Raw genomic sequence first — 22,820 nt, 5'->3', positions numbered from 1 at the left:
TTTTCTGTATAGGCTTTTTGTCTTCCCCCAATTTTGTTTAATGTCGCTCCATCCCAACAGAGGCAATATTCTGGAATTATTTTATTCCCAGGATGTAGCACTTGGGTGAGCTGTGCAAATGCGAACAAGAAACTGAGATATTATCGGAATCATTTTTGCCGGCGAAGCCAATGTCACCGGCCCACCCATAAAAGGGTAAGACAACGGGCCATATCAAGTAGTTTTGAACTTGTTGAGGCATCCATCAGTAATCCTGAGAGTTTCAAAGAGTGTACCCAAAAATACATATGGGACCCACAAGCCTATATTGGTGTTCCCTAACGTGGCTTACTTCGACATCTACCCCGACTTTCCACCTCAGTGTTGCCAAACTTCTTTGTTGACAAACTTCAAATTCATTCAGAGGAATACTGGTATTTTTACCTTATTAATGCTTGCTATTTAACCTCTGTAAACAATTTCGGTTTCATGAAATTTAATCCGAAATTCAAAAACGGCCGAGTGTTCCCCAACGTGGCGCACTTGAATAAATCTCGGAAAATTCCAATTTAATATTTAAGAATTTCTGTAAAGTTGATAAATTCTGATAAACAATTATTATCTCTACTTACATACCTAATTAGAAGTTTGTCAGAAAATTTTTTCGAGACATTTTCAAAGGGTTCACTGTGCACTTCGCAATAAAATCGGAAAATCACGCCAAGATAAAATATCCTTCTAACTTTGTAACGGGTACATGAACTCCTGATTTATGAACGGGAGTGCTTAGAACTTGATGAAATTTAACTTTCTGTGAAATTTCAGTTAAAACTTTTGCTCTTGCTAGGTGTTACGGGCAAAAAATCAAAGTGCGCCACGCTGGGGGCCGCGCCCTGTTAGGGTACATCAACAATACTGACGAAAAAGTGTGAAACTTCTGCCATTTTAATTTTACAGTACTTTTTTGGAGCAACAATGCAATGATTGTCAAATTCTGCGACTTACGAATAATGAACAATAAAACAAATTAAACAAATGCCATTATGTTAGACTCAAATTTTATAACATTAACGAAACAATAAGTTAAAAAGGCAACAATAATACGCCCAAAAGACGCGCGACAGTTTTATCGGAAGACTTCACTTTATATTTCTCGTTTACTGTTTCCTACAATTATGAAGAGGGGTGTAAATATAAGAAATGGTGATGTTTTATTTTAAAAATAATCTGTTAGTACCTTGGCAACTTTGTATATTAATACCGTGACTAAATGACCTTCGTAGGAGCGTTACATTCAGTGTGAGATGTAGCATGGTAACGTTACATTGTGGGTGTTCTGTAGAATATTGTACACACCGGAGATGGACGATGTAAACGCTGCAAAAAGAGACACCGTAATGACGATACAAATAACAAGGGTCTGGTGCCATCTCAAAGGACCCCTGCGTAAAAACAACGGAGAAAGAACACGACTTTAACTTGGGGATAGTGAAACTTGTACTGTGTCTGGAGCTTCCTAAAAAAACACTGACTCCGATGAGCTGAGAATTTTAAGAACCCCCCCCCCCCCAACATGACATATTTCTTATCGTGCTCAGAAAATTGTGCATTGTTTTTGACTGTCTTCTTGAAAAGTGTAATATCCACTGAGCTGAAATATCAACAGGTTAGTTTTGAACATTCTTCTTTTGATTTTGAGTGGTGTTAAGACTGGAAATGAAAAAAATGCGTGAAAAGCAAATGATCCATATGGTTTTTTTTTAAATTAAGGAGAGCTAATTTTGCAGTGCTGCAGAAGTGAACTAGCTCGGCACGCGAATACTTACTCGGGCTCGGCTCCATCCGGGGGCTCCAAGCTGCATAGTTTAAGGTACAAAACACTGGGAAGAATGCCGTTGACGGTTGCTGCCAAGGCGCCACCAACGACCGACAGGTAAACTGGAAAACTCGGCACGGACGCAGCCACAAATAGCATCAGTGCCGAGTAGGCAGACCTAAGCAATATCCGCTTCCAACTGATGTCTGAAGGGATAAAGGCAAACGGTAAAAGGTGCGTACGTTGCTTTTATCTTCCTACGTTCCGTAACTGGATCAGTTTAGATGTAAAAAGTGTTGGACACTCATACAGATGTTATGTAATACAGTTCTTTTTGTTGGAGGGAAAGGGGGCACCTCGGTTATTTTTATGTAGGGTAAGGGCAGCATCCAACAACATGAATGCTATGTCGAATCCTGTAAATATCGATTCGTTCATCTTGTTTATAGGCTACATACAGGGGATAAGCAGGGCCGAATAACAGCTAATCGTCATAACGACTATACATGTATGTTCTGTAGCTACTTCAACTGAGATCATGTAAACCTTTCGTAGACATTATGTTTGCATAAAGACCAGGCAAACACAATATCTGGGATGTGGCCTGAATTACCATCACCACACATGCTACAAACTTCGGAATATTGCCCTTGCAAAGAGCATCATCATCAAACAAGCAATCGTTCTTACGTAATGTTAGACCCTTTGTATTCCCATTCCCACTAAATTGGAATAAATTTGAATAAACTGTATTTTTAATTGCCACTAAATTTGAAATTACATCATCCCGACGCAAATTCCTTCTTATGACATTTTAAAAGCAAAACCCGTCCCACCTAGAGAGGGCGCTCTGGGAGGTTTTCGCAACGATTATCCCAGTCATGTGGACACAATGTGATTCCATGTAGGCCTAAACAGCGATGAGAAACTCCCACTTTTTCCCGAAAATAAAGCGAGAAATGTCCTCACCGTATGGGATGTTGAGATAGTTCTCCAAGTCCTGAAACGTAGGGTTGTTCATGAAGACACAGGCAGCAATCAAATGGGATGACAGCATGATGATAATGATGACCTGGATTGGTTTGGTGGTTAGCAGAGCAAGGACGTTATCCGCCCCGTGGATTTCGTAAATATTCCCGTAGATCAGAAACGTTGGCAAGCCGATGGCCACGTACGTGGTGCCGATTCCTGGAGTAAATATTTCAAGTGAGACTTCCGTCAGAGTTTTTCCTTTTTTTGGATCAAGTTTAGATCAAAATCAGATGCTAAACAGCAGGCAAGGTAATGGCAGTATAATTGTGCAGGTTGCCGTCTCATTAGTTTTGATAATTGTCTTCTTTAGTTTGCTTTTCCTTTTTTTTATGCTTTCCTTTGCTTGTGACAACAATAAATGTCTAAAACATAACATGACAAAATGCCCCCACCCCCCGTTCTGCCGCCAGTGCACTATATACGTTGTTACAGCACATGGCACATTTTACACAAAATATTATAATATACCCATGGTTGGCACTTCATTGCCAAACACGGTTTGGTTAAAAAGGCCAATACTGCAAAACTAAAGATAGTAATTACTGTTTTCAAACATAGATAATTTGGAAGGTCGAAGGCCTTTCTACACAATGAGGGTGTTGATATGCAATTTCTGGCAAAATCTGTTGCGACCACGGCTCAAATTTATGCCATTGTTGCAACCCATACAAAATGGCGCTTGCTGTTCACAAACGAAAGCAAGGTCTCGGCATATATGCCGAGAGTCACGACAACGTGTATGAGTTTACACACAGATAGTTTGCTTTTGTTCGTTTATAATCGTATTTTATGCACTAAACATGCAAGTCGAGCAACGTACTGACGTTAGTGCAAAATGCACCATTAATCGGAGGTACATTGTAGCCTACTTCAACTATAAACCCGCAAGGCAATATTGTCCCGACTGGTCGGTACTACACGACTAGGGCCTATACCGACTATAGTGAAGTTTACTAGTTACACAGCACTAACATGCAGCTCGATTGAATAATACATTGCACGCACTTTTTATGCATTGCATACATTTGTATAGATGCTGGTAGGGGCTTTGTCTATGAATAATGATTGGTACTTTTGTAATTATTCCCGAGATTTATTTTATATATGAAAACCGCTTACTGTATCGAAAAAATATAATGCGCCCATTCAGTTCATAGACAAGTACGGAAAATATGATAAACCTTTTTAAAGAATAGGTAACAGTGAGCAACCATGTTAAATCAGACTATTTTATGTTCGACATTATACTTAATTTACCGTGTTCATGATTGAAATTGCAGACATAAATTCGGACAAATGTTTTCTGAAGAAGGGAAAGGAAATGTGGTTATGGCTGCTATCACAAGAAAATTGTGCAAGCTTTGTGTCAGCTTTACTGTGCAGAGTTACAGTCCAGGGAACAGCTCTGTATGAAAACTGGCGTATGTTTCCGCCATTACGGGGGGGGGGGGGGGGCGCCTGTGAGTATAAAGTTACTCTGTGCCCGGATTGGTTTACATACGAAGGTTTCTCCTGATAGAGTTTTTCTTTCACACGAGCGCCATTTGATATGGGCTGCCATAATTCCAAGGGCATGCATTTTAACTGCTGCTGCCAAATTTACAGGTTGATAATAAGGGCCCTCATTATCATTTTTTATTAAGTCTCCAACCATGGGTTATCACCATAATTATGGAGGTCAACGTCGCAACAATAAAGACCGATTTGTAATGTTTCCAAACATGTCATTGGATTGTTGAAAATACACATGATGGTTTATTTTGTATTAATTTATATTCGACACTTCAAAAGTAAGACGCGGCAGCCCGAACTAGGGTTAGCGCAAACCAACAGGCTTGCATGAGCAACCAGGACCCCTTGAACATAAATTTCTTACCAAGGAATCAACAATTTTAACCATTAGTGAGACGGACTCACCGAGATAGCCCAAAGCGGCCGACAACTGCATATCGGCGGGACTTTTCATGTCGTGCTGGAGCGTAGGAATCACAAATTGGCCCCCGAAGGCACTCATGACCAGCCCCATCGCCCCTGCCACAGAGGCAAAGGTGGGTGTGACGGGGCCCGGGTCGGGATACTCCCCGATGTCTAAAATGGAACCGGTTATGAGAGCTAGGGTGCCCAGTACTGTGGTCGATCCCATGGCGATGCCAACAGCACTGAAGAAAGAAAAGTATTCAAATGAAGGCAATTACAGGAAGGCCAAGATGCATGCATACACAGAAATGATGATGGCGACTTTTCTTTATCCTAACAGAATAGTCTAGTGCTGATATTTTTTTTATTTTTTTTTCGAAATACATATTCTGGTCAATATTATTGTAGCACAGGAATGTGCAATATGATCACTGCCATGTTCCTCACTGGTTTTTAGTGTATCGCTTTTTATGCCTTTTTAATTTTTTTATGACTCAGTTTTTCCGATGACTTTTCATTTCTTATGATGTCACTTTAAAGCCCAAAAACTTACACCATATCCTTTGGGGTGCCGAACCACAGCAATGGCGCTGACCCCGCAATAATGACGGGTATCCAGACACACAGCGAGATTCGCACGTCCAGAAGGCGAAAGAACAGCGACAAGCTATCGGCGGCCACCAGGTACAGAGCCACGCTGAAGCCGAATGAATACAGGCCTATCAAGACGGCGGTGACCCGCCTGAGAACAAAATTACAAAAATGAAATGTTCGAAATTGGTATTGTTGTCTGCAGCTACAGTCAAAAATCATAACACAGTCTTGATTGAATAAGTCTCTCACAGTGCCAGTGGCGGTTCTAGGGGGGGGGGGCTTTATCCCCCCCCAAAAAAAATGTGTCAAAATGGATGTCCATCACGTTAGCATATTCTGAAAAAAAAAAACATTTTCGCCATTCTGAATCAATTGATTCAATATTTGTGCAGTCTGAGACCAGCTTTACTCAACCTCGTCCCCGGGGCTTACTTTTTTCTATCTCGTCTCCAATAGTTAGTCTTGTGGTCCGCATACAAAAACACACGCTAACGTAAAGCACTGGCAGGGTGCCTGACTGAAGTTGAGCTTTACTAGGCATGCCTTGTCTTGTTTAAAGGGAAGATACAACATTTGCAAACATCACAAAACGAAATGGTCATATTATCGCGAAATACCTTATTGGATTGTTAGGGAATGACAGTCTTAAGCATCCTGTAAAATCGTGGCTCTTGGTGTGCTGACATTTTCAAGAAAAATTGTATTTTTCCAATGCTGGTCGGCCGACCAGCGTTGGAGAAAACTGGCTAGTTTTTAAAAAAATGCTTCGAATTTTTCATAATTAGTTATTCCGCATTTTCTTTGCAATTGATTACACACCTGTGAAGAGGTACAAGTCTGCTAGACTGATTCTCTCACCTAACAATTCCCCAAAGTCTATTAATTGCTCCGTTTCATCTTAAGTGGGGTCAGGGAACTAGACTGCAAGAACATGATTGGTTTTCTTGGTTTTTTCCAGCATCTGCAAGCCCAAACGTGAAAAAAATTCATTTTAACAATATTTGCTATATTAATCCTCCAAATCCATTTATTTCTGAAAATAGCAGCAAAAGCAAATGTTGTACATTCCTTTTAAACTGTTATGAACAACCGCACAAAAAAAAAATCGGTCGAATAGCACAAGGAAATTAAACACATAATCGGCTCACCTTCCAACATCCCCAAAGGTCTCGTAGCCAATGGACGGGTACGGGAATCTGTTAATCTCGTCCCGATATTTGGCCGGAAACCAGTTCATGAGGACAAGCCAGGATCGCGCCAGGAGCACTCCCGTGAATGTCGAAGTGGCCATTGCGATCAGCATGACGATAAAACCAAACCAACCTGCACGGATGTTACGGGGAAAAAAACGCCGTTGGCTCCCGCATAATATATGTACAAACAACTGAACAAAATGACTGCGTTTCTTTTCTGCTAATTTCCATATACATGTACTGCCTAAGGCCTTTGGTCTCATTGTGTTGACTTCAACACTTCAGTCACTCACAAATGAAATAGCTAAGATTTGTAGCAACTTATCCGTCCATTTGAAAAGCTTGGATCCGCCATACCCCTGGAGCTAAAGTGTCACATAGATCCCGACGCGGATCGCTTCTACAAGAGATTGAGGGCGAGGCTCCAACCCACTTCAATCACAATTATAGCGACAAAACAATATTGATTGACTGGACGCCTCACCTGCCTCGCTTAAGGCTTTCGGGAACCAGATTAGTCCCCCACCTACCACCTTGCCTATAATCATGAACACGACTATTGGAACCCCCAGCTTGCGATGAACCTGGAAGAACAAAATAGGAGACAATGGTCTGACAAGACATGTCGTAATTTCCAGTTGTTTTGACAGCACTTCTGTTTCTTTACAAGAGTGGCCTCGTGGTTAAGGGCACTGGATTCGTGGTCTGTGGGTAAAGCTGCAGATTGTGGGTTCGAGTCCAGCCGGGGTCATGGTGCGTGTGCCCTTGGGCAAGTCACTTTGTCACTCATTGCTTCTCTCCAACCAGGAGTGCGCCTAACAGGCAGCATCGAGCTGTATACTCCCCAGGGAGCTGAGATGGTATTTGGAATGGTTAATTGCCCAGTGATCAGGGGTAATAATAATACTGTAAGCGCTGTGATTTAGTTTGCTACTAAGAGCGTTCTTAAATGCCGATTATTATTATTATAAGAGCTTAACGGTGGACCTTGTTCTCACTAAATAATAAATCGATAGGAAAATCCGACTTCATTAGACCATGTCACACTTGTCTACAAACTTAGATGTTGTGTTCACGCGAGTCCGACATTCATCATACATGTACGACAAGTCGACTCCCGTTATAACGAGCTCGGTCATAACGATAACCCGGATGTAACGAGCACATTCTCCCAGTCCCGATCAATTTGTGTACATTACTATGGGGAAATGTTTGGTTATTACGTGCACGGACATAACGAGACTTCGGCTATTACGACGATTTGGCCGACCCAATGCGAGGAAAAGCATTGTTCTCAACCCATTTACAACGACATCTTTTCAAAACTACGGGCATTGCAGCTTGTCAAGCAAGATTGTATCGCCAACTGCTTTCGTAAAGCAGGTTTCGATACAGATCTTCAGGTGACCGACGAGCCAAGTGATGAGGAGATTGCGGCGGAGATAACAGCAGAGAGAGCAGGCGATGGTCCAGATGACGACGAGGAGGAGGCGGCGGCGGAAGCAGAGGAGGTCCAGAAAGAACAACTAACTATCCGGCAGTGCATCAACATGATGACTCAAGTGCAACACTTCCTTTGCACTCGGGCCAACATGACAGATGAGGTCTACCACAACGCATCAAGAACACAGCATCATAAAATAAACGGCTCTTTTCAGAGCCAACACAACTTCCAAAAAGAGATAATTCAGTCCGTCTTGAAAAAATAAAGTTTAAAACATACTGTGGTCCCCACCCCCAAAAAAGGTTCATCCGAGGAATAAAAAAATAAAAATCTTAAAACAAATAAAGAACCCCCTCCGGCCCCGCCGAAAAAAACAATCCCAATGAAAACAGCTAGGTTTCCAAGAACTTCAAATGCCCCACCACATGTACAAATGTTACTCCGAAAGTACTGCTTTTGTTTATTTATTATTATTAACTTAAAAGAATCCCTCCAGAGAAACAATAATCACCAATCGCTGCGAAAAGTCAAAGTTCAATTACACATGGAGACACTTAAACCCGGAAGTAATATTAGCGCCCTCTCTTGCCCGATTCCAGCAAATGCAAAACGAAAGCAAAATGTCACTTGGCACGAATGTGCGCTATAGTTAACCGAAAAAATTTCAAAGAATCCCTTCAGAAACAATAATACCCAACTACTCCAAAAGGTCAACAACAAAAAGTAAAGTTCCACATCTAAAGATCATTAAAACCTGGAAGTAATACATGTATTGGCGCCCTCTCTGGCCCGATTCCAGCAAATGCAAAATGAAAGCAAAATGTCGCTCGGCACGATCTGTGCGAGTGACCTACTTACCTGATTCTTCTCAGCGATTCTTCTCAGCGATGATGCCTTTTCCTCCGGATTCAGGTCCTCAAATATTAAACAATGTTCCCTTAAAGGTATTTTATTTATTTTATTTATTCATCACCATCAGTTAAATATTTAATGTACATTAATAACAGACGTACATACCAACAAACGACTATCCTTTTCATGTCTTCGGACGTGTGTTGCACGATTAAAACACGCGCGCACATGTACCGTACCTTGTGCACAACGAATGAGGAAAACTGCGCTCCGGTTTTAGCGAGGTTCCGGCTATAACGACAGTATTGCGAAAGTCCATCGGACCTCGTTATAACGGGAGTCGAGTGTATTATATATTGCTCTCTTCTGCGCTACGTGTATCTCACTTGAGGTATCCATATGTGTGTGATTAAAAGTATCGAGATTTTCCTGCATTATCTGAGAAAATTACATGAAGAAAAGGTGGTTGTTTCGTTCATCAGCAACCGACGTGCTGACGATACAAGGGACAGGTCGGACAGGATTTGAAACATTCTCCCAATCTGTATTTGATTTCCTTTCTTCCATAGCCGGGAATTCATTTTTTTTAAAATGACTATGACAGACTAACACATTTCTAAAGCTGACAAATATTTGGATCTCAAAATTGCCTTATTTTACTCAAATAATGCGAAAAGCATGGAGAAACATATAACAAAAACATACAATTATACTGTGCACGGAAAAGGACCCAATTCTGCGTACGTGCATTTTTTCTTTTCGAGTAGCCTAATTAAAATCGGTAACATCCACGCTCGTCCAGCCGAAATGCAATTTCACTCATCGCCTAAACCGTTGGCAAGCCTTACCAGCTTATGTTAATTTCCACATCGTATTTGATACCTTTATACTTCAGATCATCAATTGTCTATTGCTAATTACTAATCTAACTCTAACCTTGCACCTTGCACCGTGTTCAATTAATTGTCGAATCCAAACTTACTGGTAGTTGCTGGCCGTCATCTGCAGCCGAGTCCCCGGCGCGTCTCCCGGCAGCATCAGGCGGCAGCTCTGCGCTCAGTAGTTCAATCTTCTCGGTGTTTCGCTGTTTCATCGTTGGTATCGATTACACTGATACCAGCTGTCGATTCTGTAGGTCCAACTTGAAACATATGGTAAATTTATTTCATTGGTTTACAATTTTATTTTGCAAAGTCAAACAAAATCTCAGGCGCCTAGAACGTCGTTGGCAATCATCGAAACTCATGTCGATAGCCAAATTTTCAGAATTGAGAGTCATTGCTACGGTCAGATAATTATTGTAACTGCAACTCACGTGAACTCGTTCATTAAGTTGACAACATGTGCAAATTTACGTCACTAACAGAGAGTTTCTCTCTTTTCAAGGGACGAATCCAGAACACGATTTATTTTTATTTATTTAATTTTTTTTTTGGGGGGGGGGGGAATTTGGTCCCTCAAAAAGTAGGCCCAAACAATTATGACGAGGGCCGGGTTCGGGGCCCGCTTAAAGGCCCCGAAAAACATTGGATTCTAGATGCTCTGTGGTGCGATTTGAGTCAATTTCCACGTCTTTTTAAAAGAAAAGACGGTGGTGTACGCAGTGCCAACCTTAATTGCGACGTCACTTAAAAACAATTGGGTTCGTTTTTCTGGTGGGGGCATGACCACCGTTCCCCCCCCCCGACCCGCCCTTAATTGTCTTTTTTACGTGGAGAAATTGAGCGGATAGCAAGTGAGCTTCAGACAAGCACCCATGACACTTCACACATCCAGGTCCGTAGTTGTGACACTGTAGGCCCTATGCGATGATTTTGCGCCATTGTCTGCACAACAAGATAAGAGATTTATAGTCACTTCCCGTTAAACTACTCCTGTGACGTCATTCTATTCAGTAAAGTGTCGATTATTTTTTAAGAATGTACAGTTAAATGTACATTTTTAAAAGAATGCACGGTCAACTTAATATAAGTTGTGAATCCCACAGGTTTTGTTTTGAACAATTCCTTTAATGGGTTTAATTGGAAAAGTAACCGTTTGTAAAATAAATGTTCAACTGAGTTTTTGGGTATTTTGAAAATAAGGTTCCTGACTTCGCCGTAGATTGAAGGAATCTTTTACAGTACATCTGTACATGGACAATAACAGTGTATCTTCGTGCTGGCCATGGAAAAAACCGGAAAATTCAAAGAACTTTGAAATTGGCTTTAAAACGATCTTTACTGAATTTCACGTTTTCGCTTTCAATTTTTTTCATGTTCATATCTAGTCGTAACCCATTTACTTACAGTTTTATTATAACTTTTCCTTTGTTATTTAAGTAATGGCTCGTAAAAATAGAACAAAAGGGACAATTCGTTGACAATTATAGAGAATGGATGCATAACTGAATAATCAAATTGACTGCCAGAAACTTACCAATCAATACTTCTCAGATGATATTCCAATTTTATGTAATTTCCAAACAAAATAATTCCTGTGGTGACTGAGATATTTTGATTTGTACTCCAAGGTCAGCGGTCTTCATCTGAGTGGACAAAGTATTCCACAAATAAGCTGCTCGCCAAACTTCCTTTTGGTTGGTGTTAGCACGGATCCTAGGCACCAGGATAAACGACTGTTCTGAGCTCTAGTACAAAATGCACTCAGTGGACTTGCCTTACTTGGTTAGACGTGTGATAACAGGCATTAATACCCGTTGCCGCGTAATCGCGAATTTTCCAGATGTGCCATTGTGTTGGGTTTTTGCACGACATCTAAAACGGAAATATTCATAAAATTGTAAGTAAAACTACTTCTTATTTAAGATATCATTGTTCCAAATTATTTAAAAAATAAATACTTCAGGATATAACAGATGGTATTGTGCAGTTTTTGTCGTCATAGATGAAGTATTTACCCGGGAAATAAACGTCAAATTTCAAGGAGAACGCCGTTTACCCAAATTTCGTTTTTAATTAGGCTTTTATTAAAACGTTTTAGAGAGATTGGATGCCGGATGCCGAACCGATGAAACAAAAGCGACATTTCACTGTTCATCTTAAAGCTAAAGCTATTGTGCTCGGCATTACCATGGTTATGTAGTTATCACTTATCAAAATTCAATAATAAAGACCAAAAACGTAGACTCATGAATATTCAAAAATATAATTCGCTGGCTTGACAGACTTCGAGGCCAGATTGGGCGAAGAGCCTTGCAAATCTGAAAGCCGCCGTGCGCAGGGGTCTTTGTTGAAAAGTATTCATGGTATTTGCCACCAGTACAGGCCGTTATCACGCGTCTAACCACGAGTTGGCCGAGTTGTTAATCCTTGTGTGTAGGATCCGTGGTGTTAGATCCCGTAGGCTCGTATCGATAGCATTTTAATAGTTTTTTTTAAAATTCAGTATAGGTGCGTATATAGCTGCAACACTAACATACATGTACATGTGTAACTCCATCAGAGTGGTAAGATTGTGTGTATGTACATATTACAACCCACCAATGGTGTCTGCATTCATGTGACTCTGCATACATTTGCAACAGTCCTGAATCCTCCAAATTTAATATGCTTTTCCACCCCTTAGGGAGTTAGGGTTAATGTACTGGGCATAGTAAAGAACGGAACAAAAGTTGTGCACCCAGGCAGAGGGTTAACAATAAAAGGGCCCGGAGGTAAGGCTTTCACACAGCTATCCATTGCTGAACAAAGCATTAATAAGAATCGACACTTTGTGTTCCCTTGTAAACCGGACAATAATTGCGGGAGGGAACGACAAAATAACTTTTATCCAGCTGCGGCCTTGAAACTATCCATACAGGCCTTCTGAAACGATGTGCTAAATGAACTTGCACAATCATCGCTTGCATTATCAACAGATCACTTTCAAATGGAATCTACCAGTGATGTAGTGCCTTGATGCTGGGCCTTGGCCTTAAGGCTGCCTTAAGGCTGGATTTTAGGGCCTTGGCCTTGGCCTCGAGGCTTGAGGGCAAAAGCCTTGGCCTTGGCCTTGGCCTTGAGGGTTCAGGGCCTTGCAATTTTGAGTCAAGGCTCTTCAAGGCCCATAGAGTTTTGCATTTTCCAGATAAATCTGTTCGAAATTTTGCTGTTACCATTTTAATCGTATTACATGTACGATGGAGGAGGGAAGCACCATATAGATTTGTGTGTTAGGCACACTTCCACTTTTATAGCATCACATGTTGTTACCATTGTAGTAGATTTGCTGCAACAATATTCCGTACACTTGTGGGGCTAATGAGATGATCACTTTAATTGCATATAACTATGGAATAGATTTGATTGGTTGTATATGTCTCCCTGATAAGTGCTAAAGATTTGCATGTATCTGTTTTAGATAATGCTGATATTTCTGACCATGTTGGGCCAGCAAATAAAAATTTCCCAAATCAGTTTCTTGGATCCCCCTTTTGTTACACTTGGGAGAATTGTGTGTCAATATAGAAGTAAATCATTATTTTGTTTAGTTAAACCATATTGAAGACCTGAACTTATACGTTAATAGATACAGTGCAGTCATAAAACGGTGTAGGCCTATGCGAGCATGTTGATTGCAATTAAGAAATGTTGTTCTTCGTAACGAGCAATTCGTGATGATAAGGCCGGATCCAGGGGGGTCAAAAGGGGCCACGCCCCCCCCCCCCCAAAAAAAACGAAACCATTTTTTTTTTATGTGACGTCGTAATAAAGGCAGGCAATGAGTACACCACCATCTTTTCCTAAATAAACATCGGTTAAAATGGTCAGAAATTGCCTCAAATCGCACCACAGAGCATCTCGAATCCAATTTTTTTTCGGGGCCCTTAAGCGGGCCCCGAAGCCCAAGCCGTAATCTTTTGACCCACTTTTTTTTTGGGGGGGGGACCAACATTTCTTTGCCCCCCCCCCCAATTGTGTTCTGGATCCGCCCTTGCGTGATGATGTGTCACTCATGTGACTATAATTAGTTCTATATCATTGGTCATTTCATAAAACAGGGCCTTGGCCTTGGCCTTGGCCTTGAGGGTTAAGCCTTGGCCTTGGCCTCGAGGCTTGAGGGTCGAAGCCTTGGCCTTGGCCTTGGCCTTGAGGGTCAAAGCCTTGGCCTTGGCCTTGGCCTTGAGGGTCAAAGCCTTTGCTCCAACACTGGAATCTACCCTGACAGCCTAAAATGTGCACACACTTCTGAAAAATTTGAACTTGGACTCTGAGAACTTTAAGAATTACTGTCCTGTGGCCAACGGTTGAGCGTGCAACTGTCTGTCAAATTCAGCACTACACATGTCACCCAATTATATACGATTATCAGTCTGATCTAAATCAAGAAGCCTGATGAGTAAAATTAAAGCGTGGTCTGCTGTAAACGGTATGAAACTGAACGAGGAAAAGACCGAAGTGCTCCATATGTCCTCCCGTTAGAGACAAACAAAATTCCACCCACCACCATCGACAATTCTTCTCCTCAACCAATTCAAAGTGCACGAAATCTTGGTGTAATCATTGATGAAATCTAACTATGGTAAAGCACATCAATAATGTGTCGTGCTTCTTCCTTTGGCCAAAGTTTTAATGACTCGAGTCAATGAGTCGACTTGAGTCTGACTCGAGTCACAATTTTTGATGACTCGAATCGACTCGAGTCTCTAAGGGCAATTGACTTGACTCGATTCGAGTCACTGCGAGCAAATGACTCGACTCGACTCGAGTCACTCATCAGAATGTTGACTCGACTCGAGGAAGGCTAATAAAACTTGATTCCCAAAAATGCAAGCAAAACCTTGCGAAAAATATTTGCAGTGCTGGTATTTGTTCACGTCACGTAAGAATGTTCGCGAATAATGTATACAAATACATACATGGTTTGATCAGTGTCCCCATCAGTTGAATGGCGATCACCTGGCTCCCCGTTTTCAAATCATTAAGAGTCAAATGCGGTGTCACCACATGTAGTAGCCGGAATGTAAAATTAAATAAGCCAAAAAATGACTTTCTCTCTTGTGTTTATTTATTGTATAGTGTTCAAATATTTGTGACTCGAATTGACTCGAGCTAAATACTTGACTTGACTCGACTCGATTCGACCACACACTGTGACTCGACTCGACCTTCTTGAACTAATGAGTCACTTCTTGACTCGAGTCACTTCTTTAAAATGACTCGACTCAACTCGAGTCACAAAATTCAGTGACTCGTTACAACTTGGCTTGCATAAAATCGGGGGAAAAATCTAGAATTTTAGTTGGATCAGTCAACAGAAAGGCTGATCCATGCATTTGGGACAAGCCGCATCGACAACTGTAACAGCCTCCTCTACAGATTGCTGAATTCACAACATAAACTCTGCGGCTAGGCTTATCATTATCACTAAAACACGCTTACATGAACCCATTTCATTAGTTCTAAATCAGCTGCATCGGTTACCAGATAAATATCGGATAACTTTCAAATTATTGGTATCTGATTTACAAATGCATACATGGATTAGCCCTCGTTTATTCCCAAGAGTTAATCAACAAATGCCATCCACCAAGAACTCTCTGCCAAATTAGTTCCATCTTCTCACTCCACATCCAGTTATCATCAAATCATACGGCCAACGTGCCTTCCGATTCACTGCTCCCAAACTATGGAATGATCTCCCAAACCATATCCAAATTTAAACTGTCGTACCTTGGATCAATTCAAACTACGTGTTAAAACTTCTTGCAACACGGCCAGTGGTTATAGTGCACTCTCACTTGTTTTTTTTTAATTAAAGGGAATGTACAACATTTGCTTTTGCTGCAATTTTCAGAAATAAATGGATTTGGAGGATAAGCATGTTATAGCAAATATTGTTAAACTGACTTGTTTCACGTTTTGGGCTTGAAGATGCTGGAAAAACCAAGAAAACCAATCATGTTCTTGTAGTCTGGTTCCCAGACCCACTTAAGATGAAACTAGCAATTAATACACTTTGGGGAATTGTAAGGTCAGAGAATAAGTTGTACCCCTTCACAGGACGGTGTAATCAATTGCAAAGAAAAGTCAGAATAACTAATTATGAACAATTAGGAACAATTTTTGAAAAAAGCCAGTTTTCTCCAACGCTGGTCGGCCGACCAGCGGTGGAAAAATACAGTTCTTCCTTGAAAATGTCAGCACACCAGGAGCCACGATTTTAAAGGATGCTTTAGACTATCAGTCCATAACAATTCAGTACGGTATTTCGTGATAATTTGATCATTTCGGTTTTTTGATGTTTGCAAATCTTGTATCTTCCCTTTAACGCACTATGCAAAACAAAAATCATCACAGCGCCCAAATCTGGCCACAATTATTAGAATTAGAATTATGCCATAATCTTTTTATTATTACCAAATTCATTTTAACTGATGCATTATGTACACAAGAATAATTGAGAAAAAAATGAATCTATAATGGTGGAGGGATGGTTTTGAAATGCGATTTGTTTATGAAAAACCCAGTCTGCCGCTATATACATGCAGTTTCGTAGTGTCGTGCGACAGCACGAAACAAATTATGGGTCGTTAAACAGGGGCGGATCTACTACGGCTTTCAGGAGGGGGTATGTAGGCGGGTGATTGATTGAAGGCGTATCGAAGGCACACCTGCTAAGGGGTTCGGGGTATGAAGGTCCGGAAATGTTTGGAATATACGATGTTCCTATACTGCATTCGGAGGCAACTTTAAGAATAAATTAAGTAACTTTAGCATTCTACATGTATTTGTTATTTTTGCCCAATTTTCCTATTATCATACAATTAGTCAGCAGCTGAACGTGTGGTTGCACCTCCCCCCCCCCCCCCGGCCCCCGAGGGATCCGGGAATGTACATCATTGGTTTATGCAATTTTCAGAAATAAACTATTTGAGGAGTTAGTTTAATAGATCAAATATTGTTACAATGACATGTTTGAAGGTTTGTGTTCGAAAATGCTGCAAAAACCAAGAAAAACAAAAAGCTCCAGTAGTCTGGTTCCCTGACTCCACTAAAGATGAAATGGATCAATTTATAAATGCCGGAAAATTGTACGGTAAAGGAATCAGTCTAGCTGGCCTGCACCTGTTCATGAACATGTTACCAAAAGCAAACAGAATTTGGATGGTACTTGAATGGTAAATTTTGAGCAGTAGTTGAATTTTTTTTAGGTTTTTCCAACGGTGCACCGCGGTGGTCGGCCGACCACCGTTGGGAATTTATACAAAACATACCACTTTTCTTGAAAATGACTTTACACCAGGTGCCACAATTTTACAGGATGCTTTAGTCTTTAGACTGTCATTTACCAACATCATTGTAAGGTATTTCTTAAAAAAAAATGCTAGTTTTGTTTTTCGATTTTTGCAAATGTTGCATATTCCCTTTAAACAGGAGACTATCAATGGCAGAGGCAGTAGGACCATCTTTGCAGTTGCACAACATCGTACGCAGGCGCGGCCTACGCTATAAAACAGTGGTAACATTCTTCGATAAAAGATATACATGTAGATTTACTCCAACTTATTAAAACGGCTGTTTTTATACTTCAGGCTCAGAGCATACATCCACGCTCAGTGTTGTTAGTTATGGGTATATAATTGCATTGCCATTCTAAAGTTACACCGTCTGAAAGAAACCTAACCCGAAAAGCATTCAAACCAACCAACGACTCATCATAAAGTGAATAACCACAGTCCTAGACTGTGGCCACCAAAATTACTGTTCATGTATATACTTATGTTCTGTCGTGTTTAAGTCAAGGTTCTTTAAAAAAAAAAAAAAAAAAAAAAAAGATGCGTAGTTTGTTATAACATGACGATGGTTTCTCCTGTTTGTGAGTGGGATGTAGGAAAACAAGCTGGAAATCAAAACAGCGGAGTAGAAGGTACAATGTTGATTATAATGGTTGGCCTATACTACATGTATTTTTCAACGAATAGCAGGCTAATACTATATTTCTTTTTAAGTCTGCAAATTTATAGTACCAGTTTTGAAAGCGTCATCATTCACACATTATCCTTATTGTTGAAAGTGTCCCACGTCTGCTACATGTATACACTCCAATAGAGTGTCCCTACATGTAGGCTTAGGTTAGTGTGCCCAGTGTATTTGCACACCCACTCATATTCAACAAAGTGCATTCTATGACGGGACCTTTTAATTCTTTCGTGAACACCGAGTATTGACTACTGCTTCACGGAGCTAGGCACAACAGAGGTATTGAAAATGTAATGAAGTGTGTCTCATTTCAGTTACGAAATCAAGCGAAACGTAAATTGAGAAGACCGGCACTCACTATTATGAGCGAAGCAATAACTATCGGTTTTCCCGGCCAATTTCGCAAAAAAAATAGCATTCGATTTCATCATGATAGTGGCCAATTTGAAGCGAAGTAGCGCCCTGTCGTCATTCCTGTGGTTCGTATTAGATTTCAGATGTTCAAATTCGTTTTAAAACAGGCTGACATTTTCATGTTTAACATATCCTAAATTGAAGTTATGTCATTCGGTTTAAGTGATCATTCAATTTAGCAGTCCGTTTGGTTTAGGGGTATTTGCATGAGATTCTCATTTCCGCGCATTCTATTTAGCACTTTTTGCATTCGAAATGAAAGTAAAAGAAGGTATACGATGCGAGTGTTTTAATTTCTTTCACCTTTGATTATTCCTGCTTAATGTCGTGGTCCACTTTTGTGTTTCTGGCCCCTCTTCTTGGCAGGTTTTCCCGTCTCAGACCTACGCGGCTACAATTGACCTGTAGCAGTAGATTTATGCCAAGATTGTCTGCAAGTTCAAGATAGTCTTGGGCATTGCCATCGAAAGCTTCGATCAAATGACCACGGTCTACATTTGAAATTCTAATGTAACGCCCATAAGCTGGAATATTGATATTTCTAATGCCTCAAATTAACAGTTTGCGTGGCGATCAGAGTGGCAGAGTCTTGTCGGAGTCAGGTTTTTATAATTATATTTCCAAATTGTAACAAAAACACTCCATCTTATTCTAACAAACAACGGAACGACATGGACCTACTTCGAATTACTGTGCTTACTTTTCACATATGCTTGCTTAATTTGAATGACCAAACTTACACAGCTTGAAGCTCCGGCGAATTTGGATGCTCGTTTGTGCAATTTTAATTTGAATGTCCTATTTTTGAAATTGCATGATATAATTGTGAAATCGCATGCTTCTAATGTGAAATTGATTGGTGTTTTCAGGTAATTGAATGTTGATCTCAACGTGCATTCAAATTCATGCGAAAATGGGTGATTCGTGATTGGTCGCCAATTTGGCCGCCAAATCTGCTAACTTGGCCGGGAAAACCTACATGTATATTATTCGTTGTATCTGCAACCATGACGGGAAAGATTCCCATATCTGGACATCACCTGTCACCCTGTGCACAAACCCTATGAGACTGGTCTGAAAACAATATTTGTAAGTGTTTTTCTCAGTAAATACTTCGATATTTTCCCTTCTAATTTTGACTTTTTTTATGACATTATTATCACTTTCTGATGGCTAATCACTGAATGGAAAAATTAGTGATGGCCAGATATGTGAATCTTTCCTAATGTTGCCGTAGTACCAATCCACAAATGTATGGTATATCAACATATCAGAAAGTAATGTGTGAGTTTTAAAGGTAATATAGTTGGTATGGTCGTGGCAAGTATAATATTTGACAAATAAAACAACCAAAAGTTAATGATGGTATACATGTATAGCCTACAGGGGCCTATTTTTCGGTTTAGTATTTTGTCATTGCCTGACATATTACTTAATGGATGGATTGGTCTTCGGATTCCCCTTGTTTAAATTTTACAGTCAGGGGTATGAAACCTCGGGGGAAACATTTCATACTGGGCCACCACTCCGAGCTCCCGCACAAAGTGTATGGGCCACGACAGAACATATTTAATTAAGTATTATCAAGGAATTTGTGCACTCCTTAAGCAGTGTTTCTTCATCACAGTTACAACTGTTGGTACTTTTCTGGTCATCGTAAGCTAGAAACAGACAGGGCTCTGGAGTGCTCTGAAACGTGCAAAACTAAATCAGGCCCACTTTACTCACACTTTTGCCAGCAAATTTCTCCAAAAATCCACTGGGGCAAAGAAAAGGAGGTCCTCAGTAATTTCACCAACCAGGTTTGCAGACTCAATTCAATTTTTAAAGGAGACATTTCTTCAATATTTTGCACATGAGAGGGAAGTCAAGTGATTTCAAAATAGGGCTAAATACTAGACTGGTACATGTCCAACCATGGTCCAACTATTTGAAAAGACTGACCTCTTCACTCAGTGTCAATAGTCTGGTGGCTTGACTATGGAGAAATGTGTAGTAAATTGAGTCTTGTTCCAGCTTCATGCCGCATGTTTCTTAGATTCTTTTGGCATGGTTGATTGATGCAGTACTGAAGCTGTGTTGGACTGGTTGTTTTAGGAGCCAGTCTATTTTCTTGTTTTGCATGTTTTCAGTACCTTAAGTTTTGGGACTCTCATACACAGTATTGAGAGTCCCAAATTTTCGGACTAATTAAGGAATATGAGTGGTGGCCCAGTATGGATTTTTTTTTGCCACTGGACAACGGAAGGGTCAATTTTCTCAAAAAAGTTGGACATGTATACTACTAGTCTACTATTAGGCTTCAAATTGAAATCACAAATTGGCATCGCTCTCAGCTCTCAGGCTAGCCCCATAAATGTGGCCTATTTACTGGACTGCCTCCGTAAACATAGGCCACACATCCACATGTACAAAAATCTTGTCGACGGAGCCAAATTTTGATTTTCACATTTAGGCTTAGTTTGTAGGGTTTTTTTGCTTTAGAAGCATACTCACCCTCTTTATAGGCTAATCAAAAAGAGCTGCCTTTTTCAGATGTCTAATTTTTGTGAAATTTCATGTTGAAATTTTGATACGCAAATGTGTAAAAATGAATCTGGAAATTTCACGAAAAATATACATCTGAAAAAGGCAGCACTTTCTGATTAGCCTATAAAGAGGGTGAGTATGCTTCTAAAGCAAAAAAACCCTACAAACTAAGCCTAAATGTGAAAATCAAAATTTGGCTCCGTCGACAAGATTTTTGTACATGTGGATGTGTGGCCTATGTTTACGGAGGCAGTCCAGTAAATAGGCCACATTTATGGGGCTACTCTCAGGCATGTCAGGGTGCAAAAAATTTAAAGAAAAGTCTCCTGTAATAAATTGAACCGAGACCTCAAACTTCTCTGGTGAAATGCTAAGGACCTAGTCTTCACCCCATAAAAAAAAATGGAGAAATTTGTTAGCTATAGCCTAAAGACTAAAGAGCGAGTAAAGTTGGCCTGATTTTGTTTTGCATGCTTTTCTGCACTCGAGGTCCCAGAGACCAGTCTGCGTTTGTTCCACTACACAAGACAACGAAGAACGCACATGTATCATGGAAGTAGGAATAGGCACCTGTTGTTTAACACCACTAAACTCACCTCGTACAGCATGGAGCTATTAAACAGAGGTAGACCTTCCGTTACGCACTCGGCAGATCCATGTGATCATGGAGGTACTACCGCTACTTGTCATAGGCCTCTACACAATTACGTCGTATAAACCATGGAGCTATAGCTCAATGTACAAACACAGAACAGGTAACGGCCTTCACCAGTATCAGTGGAGGGTGTCGTTTAACGTGTTGTACTTGTACAGGATAAAAATCATAAACGCGCCACTGAGCAACAAAAGAGGGCGCACTCAGTCTATGGCTGTTATACAAATATTGAGTGGCTCAGCGTAGTCTAGTTCCCTAGACCTGACAATTATTCCCGGCGCTAAAATTGTAGCCTCCGTGGCTAAAAATAAACATGACGACATTGACGGCCTTTTTTCATAGCTCGGCTCCGTTTCCGATTTCGCTTTATCACTTATAGCTTTTAATGTTCTGATCAAATTTGTAAATAAATCACTTGCTATTCGTAATATCATGATTTCTGTAAAATCACATTGACTAATGTTGATCTGGAATCTTCAAAATTAGGCACCCAAATAGCACTGTTAGCAGGCGGAGCCGATAAAGACCGAGTTTTGGAACATCTCGGTAACGATCGTCAAATTCAAAATTGTACATGACGCAGCAAAAAGTTCGCCCATACGATCCGAGTATACTTGATGTACAAAAACGTCTTTGAACTTCAAGTTTTCTTAATGAAAGCAATGGATATTAATTATCAACTCATTTTGAAAAGTTTTTAATAAGCAATTAGCAGTTAATTAAACACTCGGAAATACTCGGTCGCTATCTGAGTGTCGACGAAATGAACTCGGCAAACTTCGGACATTTTCGGAAAATGGAAGAATTCCTCCCGTTTTAGTCACGTGACGTAAATTGTAATACAATGTATTGCCGGAGGCTACCTGGCCTCAACCACCGTCCCCAGGATGTCGAACAGTACGCGCCCATCACTACCTGCTCTCTCACCCTGGTATTGGATCATTTGCATGTGCAAGATTTTTGAACACGTATGCAAATGAGGAATAGTCTGGTGCCTGGATATGCGTTACACTAGCGTTTGTTTTTGTATGCGGTGTCTAGGGTAAAAACAGAGTCAATTCGTCGCAGCGCAAGCATGGCGTGAGTTACGAAAACACGATTTATTTAATTTAACTGTTACGATCTTATCGAGACAACATGCAGTATCATAGTTCATATCAAAGTTTCCTATCCAGGGCTTATTATTGGAAACGTTGGGAATAAAGTAAGCACTGGGGACGAGGTTGACCTGACCTAAGATTCATCATGTTTGCCGAATTAATTTGGTCGACAATCGGATAGCGCCCGAGTATTTCCGAGTATAATATATAGGTTTTATTAACTGTTAATTGCTTATTAAAAACTTTTTAAAACGAGATGATAAATAATATTCATTGCTTTTAGTTTTGATGGGCCTGAGCGTGTACGTGTACAAGATTTTGTGACGAGCAAATGTCCAACATTATGTCAGGGCCAAATTTTGACGATTTACTTTTGATGAAGAACTTTTCCC

The 22,820-nt window shown here is 40.4% G+C and overlaps 1 protein-coding gene across 1 annotated transcript; it reads right to left on the bottom strand.

Moving 5' to 3' along the window:
• Positions 1–908: 908 nt before the first annotated feature.
• Positions 909–21,497, bottom strand: LOC119740363 (amino acid transporter AVT1F-like). Its single transcript, XM_038215633.1, has 9 exons — positions 21,270–21,497; positions 9,810–9,968; positions 7,016–7,115; positions 6,487–6,661; positions 5,298–5,486; positions 4,745–4,986; positions 2,765–2,983; positions 1,806–2,001; positions 909–1,421 (listed from the first exon to the last, which is right to left on the bottom strand). The coding sequence occupies exons 2-9, from the start codon at positions 9,918–9,920 to the stop codon at positions 1,274–1,276; spliced, it is 1,380 nt and encodes a 459-aa protein (XP_038071561.1). The 5' UTR covers positions 9,921–9,968; positions 21,270–21,497; the 3' UTR covers positions 909–1,273.
• Positions 21,498–22,820: the final 1,323 nt, after the last annotated feature.

The sequence above is a fragment of the Patiria miniata genome, unplaced genomic scaffold, assembly GCF_015706575.1.
Source record: "Patiria miniata isolate m_02_andy unplaced genomic scaffold, ASM1570657v1 HiC_scaffold_5, whole genome shotgun sequence".
NCBI classification, from domain to species: Eukaryota; Metazoa; Echinodermata; class Asteroidea; order Valvatida; family Asterinidae; genus Patiria; species Patiria miniata.
Note: the sequence above shows the minus strand (reverse complement) of the source record. Positions and strands in the feature narration are given on the sequence as shown.